General features: G+C 43.0%; 1 protein-coding gene across 1 annotated transcript; it reads right to left on the minus strand.

The window, feature by feature from the left end:
- Positions 1-811: 811 nt before the first annotated feature.
- Positions 812-10,895, minus strand: LOC306941046 (solute carrier family 22 member 6-A; the record flags this gene model as incomplete). Its single annotated transcript, XM_079526351.1, has 9 exons — positions 812-1,034; positions 2,023-2,131; positions 2,704-2,915; positions 3,343-3,440; positions 5,940-6,063; positions 6,977-7,145; positions 7,965-8,119; positions 9,150-9,253; positions 10,539-10,895. 9 exons carry the CDS (start codon positions 10,893-10,895, stop codon positions 812-814), a joined length of 1,551 nt encoding a protein of 516 aa, XP_079382477.1.
- Between the last annotated feature and the right edge of the window lie 765 nt (positions 10,896-11,660).

Genomic DNA, 11,660 nt, shown 5'->3' on the forward strand with positions numbered 1-11,660 from the left:
GTTTGACCACATGAGAGCATGGACATTTCCTTCTGAAATGACGTCTGGCCTGGCTTCAGCTTGGACTTGGAGACCGTGCCAGTGCTGCTTTCTGCCAATGGCATCCATCACTCTGATGTCTGTGATCCTCAGACAGGGCTCATAGAAGACTGGTTTCATACTGCCCTCCTCTCCTTCTCCTGTTCCTCCTCACTGCTGTGTGAGAATTATACAGTATATCACCTTCACGCCTCTATGATAACTGTGGAAGACTCAGGTTTCAACAACTGTACATTGCATAACTGTTTTTAACTACGTAACCCTTCAATTCTTTGTTAAATGAACCTTAGTTTCAAGTTTACTGTACTTGGACTGCTTTTTTAGTCAACACCGAATCTTCGCGAAACTAGGCTCACGACGCGTTGCAAAGCGATGCTTCATAAGCTTAGTAGATCGGCTATTTTTGGCGAATGTTCCCCTCGAGAGTATGGATGCTGGGGTTCAAGTTAAATGTCAGTGATTACAGACCATTCCATAACTGGAAGGTCACAGATTAAATCCTTGCACCAAGCATCCTGTTAAAGTGTGTTTGACCAGCACCTGCCAACAGTACAAACTCTGTTGGCAGTACAAACTGTGAAATGGTGTGGTGACACACACCATATCAATATGCTATATAACTCATATCCAGTCAATGTGACCTCAACACAGTAAAATCCTTCGTGTTACATTTTGTAACTGTACAATTATGTAAGAATAAGTGGTTAAGATTTGCTATGTGCCAGAGATCACCGATATGGTCTTTTGAAAAAATAAAAAATAAAAAGACAAATCATTTAGACCTGGGGTCGGATCGTTCCACATCCTCGATAGTGTCAGGCAGCCGCATATTGGCTGTTTCAGGCAGGAAGACGGTGAGAGCAGAGCCCACTATGGTGCCCAGGCCAAACAGAACCATGGGGGCCTGCTCACTGACCGGCCTGAGTAGGTAGATGATGGGAGCCAACACTCCCCCAACCCGGGCACACATGGAACACATACCAATACCAGTCTGTCTGTCAGAGAGAGAGAGAGAGAGAGGCCAAAGACAAAAAAACAGACAATATGAAATGGGGTGCATGTGTTTGGTCTGACATACTAACAGTCCGACAGGCATTAGTCCGACACCCTACCCAAAACCCAAACCCTGGCCTAAACCTCACAGGAAGCCACAGGTTAGTTTTAACCTGTCACAGGTGAGTTTTAACTTGCTACAGCATAGTTGTAACCGGCCACGCATGTCGGGAGCGACAGTGTTGTCGGACTAATGATATGAGATGATAATTCTGGGGGTCCTTGACATGAAAAAGGTTGAACACCACTGACATAGAAACATAGGTTTTTTCAGAAAACTCATGATTTAGTAGACATTTGTAGAATCTGTTCTCAGTTCTACATGGGTTAAAGAACAAAGCTCTTCATTTGACAGTTAACACAGTGTCAGTGCTACCAGATTGTCATTTGAGGGAAGGAGGACAATACTTGCTCAGTTATAATGTTTTTGGCTAGTCACCCACATTTAGCTAGATAATAACCACAACCCATTTAATGTCAACTTACCACAGAGAACAGCACACAGCCATAATTAACTGAAACCCACACTTTCTATCGCGAGAGGACATTCTTGGAATAGCATAAGCGGTCAAAAGGGGTTACGGTATATCAGGGCCAGGGGCTTTTCCATGCCAAGGACCCCCAAATAGCCATAACCTCTGGCTGCAGCCTCCCTGCTGCAAAATAGCTTTAAAAGTAAAAAAAACAACACAAGCTAGAAAAGTGTGCTTGTCTGAGATCATTATCTCCACCAGGCCTGTTAAGTCGTGGGTTGCAGGTTTTCTACATCATAAAGTGCACCAAATGTTTATCACACATTGAGGGACCTCTAAACTCAATGTATGATTCAAATTGGGGGTAAACCGGACACTAGGTTGATTTGAACAAAACATGTTCAGGAGGATGCTATACGCACATGTCTGTCTCAAGGCGTCTCTTTATGATGCTCACCTGACAACAGTGGGGAAGATCTCAGCCGAGAAGATGTACACGATGGACAGAGAGGCACTCACTCCAAACTTCCCAACCATGGCCAGGACAGTTCTTATGGTGGAAAGGTCTACAAGAAAGATGCATTGTAACTTCACAACCATGGCTAGGACATTTCTTATAAAGGTCTATAAGAAAGATGCTTGGTTACAGTGTGCTTCCCAAGCAGTGGGTCGGGAGGGGACCCATTGTTGGGTGACACTCATTTTGTGTGGGTCACGAGCAAATATCACCTTTTTTACATTTCCTATATAAAACAAAAAACATTAAAATAGATTTTAAAAAACAAAATTAAAAAAATGCTCACTGCGAAGATCGGCTATTTTCACTATTTAAAAAAGGGGGGGGATACAGTAAGTGGTTAATTCATTCAAGTACTTGAAAAACAAAATCAACCTCACTTTGTCAATCACGTTTCCATACTGCCGCCAAATATTTCGTCTGTATACATTTATTTCGGACCGGGGTTGATTTGATCCGTTTTCCGCAGCTGTCTAGTGGGGTCTAGGAGGCCGTTGGTGGCAGGCTCACAGCTAGTGATGGGCTACTACTTTCGGCTCCGTTAAACCCAGTGAAAAAGCGTACAGTACTAGTGTGGAACCACCTTTAACATGTCAGATCATGTGCGTCTGAGCTCCATACCGTTGGGAATGAAGACGGTGAGCAGGCAGGCGATCCCAGCCACCGCTAGGAAGGCCAGCTGAGAGAACCTGCGGGAGCGGTTGAGGGTGAAGAGGGTGATGGTGCGAGCGGGCATCTCCACCAGACCAAAGATCATCTGAGTGAGGTAGATGTTCATCCCAAAGTCCGAGATGTTGAGGGACAAGCCGTAGTAGACTAGAACATTGATGAACCTGAGGCAGAAGGAAAGAAGCAGGGTGGTGAATGAAAGCAGCGATGAGGAGGTTAAGAACCGCAGTTTCAACCTGGAGTCCACGTCATTATAGGTGAAGCTCCATATATGAGGAAAAATGGAGCAAAGAGTGACAGATACCGAGACTGCATACTGTATGAGGGCATATCAGTCAGCCTGAAATCTAGATGTGAGGGACGTGTAGGTGTAGCTTCCTGAACCTCTAGTTTTCTAAAATAGCTACATGCTCACAGCACGTTCGCTATTCGCCGTACGGTGAAGTATATAGGGCTTAAGTGGTTAAAAGGTCGGCCGCTCGATGTTTACCAGACTAACTTTAACAAGAGGGTCCTTGTTGCCTCTGGTTTGCTGGAGCCCGCCACAACCTCGCAAACCTCCAGAACCAGAGGTTGTAAACAGATACTCACCATAAGTAAAATAGTATCAGCGACTGCTTCCTCATATTTGGAGTTCGGACAAGGTCAATCACAGTGTGTTTTCTCCTCTCTTCTTTGTTGTTACAGCCCTGTGAAAAGAAAAACATCACCTTTTGCATGAGAAGAACCTTGCAGTCAGGGTTTAAAGGAGCATTCAGTGATTTGGAAAAAAAACCCGGTCCGCCCCGGTAACAAGATGTGCACATGCACGCTCTACAGTGGGGGAAGTACAACAGACCAACAGCACGTGCACCAAGGCCCACCCCACTCGATCATGATTGGATGAAGGCCCCTCTCATCCTGATTGGATGAAGGCTTTGCCACCCAAAGCCCAAACCGAAACTAGGGTTTTTTGACCCCAGGGGCTCACTGGGGACAGGGAGGAACTCCTTATATGGTCAGCACCCTTTATAGTAGGGAGGATTATCCAAAAAATAAGAAAAAATAAGTGATATTTGAATTAAGTGAAATCACTGAATATACCTTTAAAGGGAGCGTACTCAAGTTCCCTCAGCCCTATGATGCGAGCGCCGATAGTACTACCCCTAACCCTAAAGGCTGAGACGTCAGAAGTATAGGACTGATTGGGGGAAACAATAATGGTGGCTAGAAAGTGTGACAGAAGATCATGTAGCCTGCAAAAGGAAAATGTTCAGTTAGCCACGGTATAATCCATGATACATGAAGTGAGAAGCAAGCAGCATAGAAGCCAGGGAGCACTGACACAGTTCTTTGTCTACCAAGCAATATGGCTAATATGGTAGGCAGGCCCCTACAGTTGGGTGCCACCGATATTGTCCCTTATCATTTGACCCATTTAGGCCTGACCTCAAAATTTAAAAAAATCCTTCTAAATCCTCCAGTTTTCTGAAATAAATATTTTCACGATTTTTCAAAAATAGCAGACCTACAAGCTCGTAGCGCGCCACTCGGTGGCACGCTATGAGCTTGTAGATCTGCTATTTTTCAATAGCTAAATTATAACATAATGTTTAAAACACCAAAAGGGGTTCCCGCCCAAAATGGGTTAACTGTCCTTTTGCGCAGATCACGCAAACCTCAGCAAAAAGAAAAGGACAATATCGATGGCCTCCAACTGTATGTGAAACCATGTCAATTAAATCAAAGAATTTTGGGTTTTTTTTAAGATGGGCACCCGAGAAGCCTGTATGCTTTAAAAAATGCTCTGAAATAAGGTAAAGTATGCATTATTTGAAGGGTGCACTTGTACATCAATCTGCCTCATGCTACCTAAACAGGAGATGGGCTCCAACCCTATGGGCCTCATGGCTTGGCAAGGCTTACTTACTACTATTTTGAACATGCTTGAACATTTAAGGCCTAATTTTGAACACATAAACTTGTGGATGTCATTATGGCATAAAACATAAGTTGAAGGGTAGATTTAGCTGGTTCAAATGATGCATACTTTACATTATTTAATTCAATTTTCCAAGAAAGAAATGCCAATTTCAAAATTCTAACTATACATAATCCACAGTACACAATACATGTGTGGTGTATTGCTGAAGCATTGCATTTCCATGTGATTATTGTATGATGAATAGGACTTTTGCTGATGGGTTCTCAGATTGCAGTAAGACCTGTTGTGTTTGAATTATTGTGTGTTACTAGAATTCTTCCGCGCCTATGGCGTACTCGAATCTAAGTAAAAAATCAATGTGAAGTGAGTGGTGCAACTCCGTGTGGGGGTCCCCAGAAGTTCAAGACCCACAGGACCACGGCGCCGGTCCAGTTCCGGCGAGCCGCCCCACGTCCGAAACGGTAGAGAAATGAGAGAGTTACCATGTGGGGGTCTCCGGGGGTCATATGCACTACAGTTAATATGTGCGTTTGTGTGTGGTGAAAAACAACCATGCCGTTTTCATGCTCAGACCCAGCCAGCCAGTCACCCAGCCAGCCACCCACACACACATAGTTCCGTAAGGGAGTGGTTGCACCACTCAAAAAACGAAAACAAAAAACAAAACATGGTGTCACACTGAAAACTGTGACCACACTGCAACTTCATCATGCACCTGTAACCCAACATGCATTGCACTGCATGGACGTGCGTGTCACGTGATCGGGCGCAGCCAATCCTTTCGCATTTCTCCACAGTCCACTTCCTGTTTAATTAAGCGCCGTCTTTAAACCCTTGTTTCTCAGAATCTAGGCTGCATCTGAAGAGAAATGGTCGGACCTGAGCTGGTGTCAACAAAAATGTGTCGCCAGCTTCCGCCACAGAGGAATGTGGGTGTGGAATTCTCTCAATTAATTGTTCACATTCTGCAAGATCTACAGGCTAATTGGGTGTTATGTTGGCTGCCTGTCTCCATTCAAAACAAGAACATGGAAGCACACTCTTCTTTGTTGCCTGGACACTGCTGCTGATCTGGAGCCCACACTACCGACATCTGTAGGAGGACCTTCACAGTTGTGATACGACGTTGGAGGGTGAGGTTTCAGAGGTAACTGTTCTGTCTGTAGCCCAGAAGCCATGCAGCTGCCTCCCTCCACCTCCATGCCATGTTTGCTTTACTGATTGTAGCAACTTCAAAATAGTCAATAAGCCCAAAAAGCTTTACCTGGCATAGCTCCAGATCCTCCTGGAGCGGCTTCCCATTCACCCGAGCCGCTTTCCGGATCAGCTTCCATGCTTCCTCATTCCTGTCATTGGCCATCAACCAGCGAGCTGACTTCGGTAAAAGCCTGACAATGTAGAGAAGAGGTGTTCCGGTGAGCCAGTCGTGCACCTTAATCTCATGTACAACACACTGATATTCTTCATGCACCTTTATGTCTATATCATGTAAGGCACCATTTCCCAAACAATGGGTCTGGACCCATCTGTGGGTCACGATCCATTTTTTATGGGTCACAACTTGAGTAAAAAAAAATCCTACATAAAATAACATTGCAATACGACACAAAGCAACACGTAGTGTACTTACTAGTTTGGGTTCTGGGCAAATGTCTAATCGCTCTTTTGAGTCTTGACCTTCAATGTTTGGGATCCACTGTACAGTACATACCTGCTGCTAGGCCAATGCAGCTTATGTCATGTACGGCGTATTGTAGCGGATGCATATGGTACAGATGTGTGAATATGTAGATAGCTTTAATATTTTCCTTTCTCACCACCCTTGCTCCACTTCATGTATTTTGTTATTTTTATTTCTCCCAAAAAAATATAAAAAATAAATGAAAAAATATAACGAAAGAACACGGCCGCCACAATATCACACATCAGAACCAAGGACATGTGTTGTCAATGAATCTAACAGAGTTTGACGTTACAATGGGTTTGTAACTTCAACTGCAGATCAAATTGGTTAAACTAAAATGTATCATCCATCGACTGTCAAATCTTCCATTACATTTTGCGTTCAGTCTCATGTCACAGCGTTCAGTCTCATGTCACAGCGTTCAGTCTCATGTCACAGGCGTTCAGTCTCATGTCACAGGCGTTCAGTCTCATGTCACAGGCGTTCAGTCTCATGTCACAGGCGTTCAGTCTCATGTCACAGGTGTTCAGTCTCATGTCACAGGTGTTCAGTCTCATGTCACAGGCGTTCAAGTCTCATGTCACAGGCGTTCAAGTCTCATGTCACAGGCCACTCACCAGAAGTAGCAAACGAAGATGAAGCTTGGTGCTGAGATGGCCAGCTGGAGTTTGCGCCAGTCTCTGATGAGATATGCCACTCCTGCCAGCATGATGTAGCCAAAACCAAAGAAGAAGTCCGTAATGACGGCAGCCAGCATCCGCTGCTTAGATCCTGTCCACTCAGTGCCTTCACATGAGGCCGACCACACAGGGACGCATTAATTTGTATTGCTTGTGTATAAATATGCCAAGAAACTATGTGAAGAACTTAGAACTATGTCAAGATCGTTGTTTTAAATACACACTTTCAACATCATATCCATATTTGGCATTATAGGCAAAAACGTTTAACTTCAATGCTTTTATTCTTTGAATCTTCAAAGATTAAAAAAAAATAGTAGATGTACAAGTACTTCATTGGTTAAAGCAAACAACATTAGTTCATCAAGTTTAAAGGGACACTTCACCCTTTTTGCAAAAATAATATATGTTAATGACGGGTGTCTTTATGTGTGTAATATGTGGTTTTATATATTTTAGATTTTAGCAGTGAGCCCAGTGTCTCTGATGTCATCGGCACTGGACACTGGACTGGACTCACTTACTTCCTGGACTAAGACAGCCCTGTTGTAAGACAGCCCTCCCCCTATCCACAAGGAGGAGCAGTGCACCAAAGCATTATGGAAATTGTAGCAGTGAGACACTGAGCTCACTGCTAAAATCTAAAATATCTAAAACCACATATTACACACAAAGACCCCCAGGAAAGTGTTGTAAATCTTCTAAATGTCATTAACATATTTTTTTTTTTTGCAAAAAGGGTGAAAGTTTCCCTTTAAGCGATCAAGCAGGTTCTTGCACAAAACTATATTTCTATTTCTGGGAATCCTGTAGAAGCATTTGTGTTTTTGGGTAGCATAACCTGAACATACAGTATAGAAATTAAGACTTTCAAATAATACCGATTAATATATTTCCATTTGATATAGGTTTTAGTTGGACTGACCTAAGACAAATACATTCATGATGACACCAGAGATGGACATTCCAACCACAAAGCGTAGCAATATGTAGATGTAGTAGTTGGGGGCGAAAGCAGCACCAACCCCGAAGACTGCCTGTATGGTCAGACTGAAGAGGATAATGGGCCTGCGTCCATACCTGCAACAGGAGAAAAAAAAAGAAAAAAAGAATGACACCTGTGTGAAGTGAGAGGCACTCTTATCATTATACATCATCATACATCAACTCATGAACAACTGCATTTACGTATGTGATTGGTTGGTTAAATATACGTCATATTTGGCAGACATTTGACCTAATTTCTCCTTTCAGTGTAGATGGCAAATATGAGACGTGTGGGGACAAGATGACGTAAATTTTCCCTTCATTGTCAATGGCATTTAATGTTTGTGTTTCGGACATTTGACCTAATTTCTCCTTTCATTGTCGATGGAAAATATGAGACGTGTGGGGACAAGATGACGTACATTTTCCCTTCATTGTCAATGGCATATTAATGTTTGTGCTGCGGACATTTTGTGGGGACAAAAGCTGTATATAGGAGGGGCTAGCACCCCTCAAAAAAATCACACCTGTGTGAAGTGAGGGGCGCTAATATATTAAAGTAACTCATGTTGATTAGGTGATGTAATGGTGATGTAAAACAAACGGTGCAAACACAAACATTAAACACCATTAACAAGACAATAATATGACGTAAATGACACATGACGTACATTTTCCCTTCATTGTCAATGCGTTTACAAAACAAATATTGAACTAAAGACAAACATTAAACCTGTGTATAGGAGGGGCTAGCGCCCCTCAAAAATAGAAGATCAACAAGCACACACCTGCTCTATATGTGCTATTTTTTTAGCCCCTCCTATATACAGGGTTAATGTTTGTTTTTAGTTCAATGTTTGTTTTAAAAACACCATTGACAATGAAGGGAAAATTTACATCATCTTCATCAAACATTAAATGCCATTAATAAAGAGAATTTAATGTTTGTTTTGTCACCGTTTGTTTTACATCACCATTACATCACCTAATCATAGCAACATGAGTTAGACTTTAATATTAGCGCCCCTCACTTCACACAGGTGTGATTTGAGTGTAAAAACTACTGATTTAGAAGGCATTTTTAGAATCGGCCTCAGGTCTTAATGGGTTAAGACAAACTTACGTGTCAGCTAAGGCACCAAAGGCAACAGCCCCAACAAGCAGACCAAACATGTAGATGGAGGAACCGATGATATTCAATCTGGCTTTATCACACACCAGGTCCCACTGTCAGGAACAGAGGAAAGAATGTGAATGTGAATCTTTTACTACACAGACACTTTTCTAAGACACATACCGGTAGGCCCCTTTCCACCGGTTGGGAACCGGTTCAGTTCTTTTTGGTTCCTAGTCCATGAGCCAGAGCTCCAAAATTGGAACGTTAATTATGAATTGTGTGTGTAAAACGATACCTATATTAAATTGTTATCACCATGAAACTTCCCGTTGATTACTTACACGAAGACAATGATGTATTGTATTACAAATATTAAAATTGTAAATATGCAAATAGGCATTAGATAAATTATTCAATTATTATTCATTCAATATATAAATAATTCAAATAAGAAAAAGCTACTACTGTGGAAGGGTTATCAATATCATATATGAATTTACTTATTGATCCTATAAACAATTTAATATAGGTATGGTTTTGCCCACTCGATTCATAATTAACGTTCCAATTTTGGAGGTCTGGCTCATATGGACTAAAAACTGGTTCTGAACTGAACCGGTTCCCAACTGGTGGAAAAGGGGTCATAGACACATGTCCAATGTGTAATTTTTTGTCAATATTCACATTGGGTAAATACAATGCACAAGACATGGCACAAGACAATGTCTTGATTAAAACGTTTTATGTCGTGGTTACCCACATCATCAGCAATGGTAAAATGGTGCATTTATATAGCGCCTTTATCCAAGGCGCTTTACATAGATTGTGCATTACATTCACCCATTCACCCATTCTCACACACATTCATACACCGATGGCGGCAGAAGCCATGCAAGGTACCAACCAGCACATCGGAAGCAATTTGGGGTTGTCTCTTGCCCAAGGACACTTCGACATGTAGACAGGAGGAGCCGGGATTCGAACCGCCGACCCATGGATCATTGGACGACCTGCTCTACCTCCTGAGCTACAGTCGCAGTTACCAAATGGCGCTTTGGTAACTATCAATATCATCAGCAATGTCAGAGAGGCCTATAGTTATCTGTCCGTTAAGTCTCCAAGGAGGAGTCCAAAGAGGAAGTGTTCATAAATCAACTGCTCTGCCGCCCGCAGGTCCACATGTCATGGCTGAGACTCTGAGGAACAGTTGTGAGGTTGTGTGGAGAGGCCTCAATAGACGCACTGCAGGACCCTCAGCTCTCCCACCAGCCTCGGCCCGTCTCTAATATCACATCACAGGGCTACACTCTGCATTCCTACATCCAAACTCTCATTAGGTTTACTTTAAACATATAATACCTACAGTTTTCAAGTCTCTGCCATGGTGCTACTCACCTCCGTCACCACAGTGCTGTAATAGGTCTCCTGGCTATACTCCCAGCCTCCTTGGCAACTCCCAGGGTGACGGCTATGGTTAGCATCCAGAGCAGCACTATGGTTGAACTTGGCCATGCAGGACAGCTCTGGTCGGCCATCAGGGGACAACAGGAGGCTGAAGTTGTAGCCTGAGGGGGTTGGAGAGTCGGCCGAGGGCCACGCAGAGCGGCACAAGTGAGGAGGGATGGCTCCGGTGAAGACTGACACCAGCATGTGGAACGCCAGGAAGATCTGAGGTAGGCTAATCCACACGTACAAGATCTTCTGAAACTTCCCAAATCCCCCGATGAGAGAGAGGATTTCATCAAAATTCATTTCTCGAGATCTTTAGAGAAGGATCCTTCTAAATAAAAATACTGGTGGTCTGCCGTACAGTGATCTCGGCAGCTAAACCGAGCTCAGTGTCTTAACCGGATCCATATGATAAATAGTTTTCAAGTCTTTGCATTCAGATGCAGTTACACCTGTAGAGCAGGCTGCAGCTAGCTACATGCTGACACTGGTGGTTTCACACAGTGATATAAGCATGCCCTGATGTGACCCAGAGGCAGGAGGGGGGACGAGAGTCTGTGTTGATGACTGAGTCCTTGATTTAGTCCATCCCTTTCTCTCCCACCCCCATATAAACCCAACCCCTCAACTCAGAGTTGGAGATCCAAGCAATTTCATGGTTTGAAATGTCATCAACTTCATGAATATTGATGTCGTTTTTTTATTTAACCGTTATGTAAGCCTGGGTATCGAGGCTAAGCGTTATGTAACCAGGATATACACATTGAGATTAAAAATCTATTTTGCGAGGACCAACCAAGATAGGCAGCATAGCAGTGCAAACACACCTGTATACATTAAACCTTCAACACACCTGTATACATTAAACCATAAACACACCTGTATACAGGGCATGACATTAAACCATAAACACACCTGTATACAGGGCATGACATTAAACCATAAACACACCTGTATACAGGGCATGACATTAAACCATAAACACACCTGTATACAGGGCATGACATTAAACCATAAACACACCTGTATACAGGGCATGACATTAAACCATAAACACACCTGTATACA

Source organism: Electrona antarctica (assembly GCF_951216825.1).
Source record: "Electrona antarctica genome assembly, chromosome: 17".
Lineage (NCBI taxonomy): Eukaryota > Metazoa > Chordata > Actinopteri > Myctophiformes > Myctophidae > Electrona > Electrona antarctica.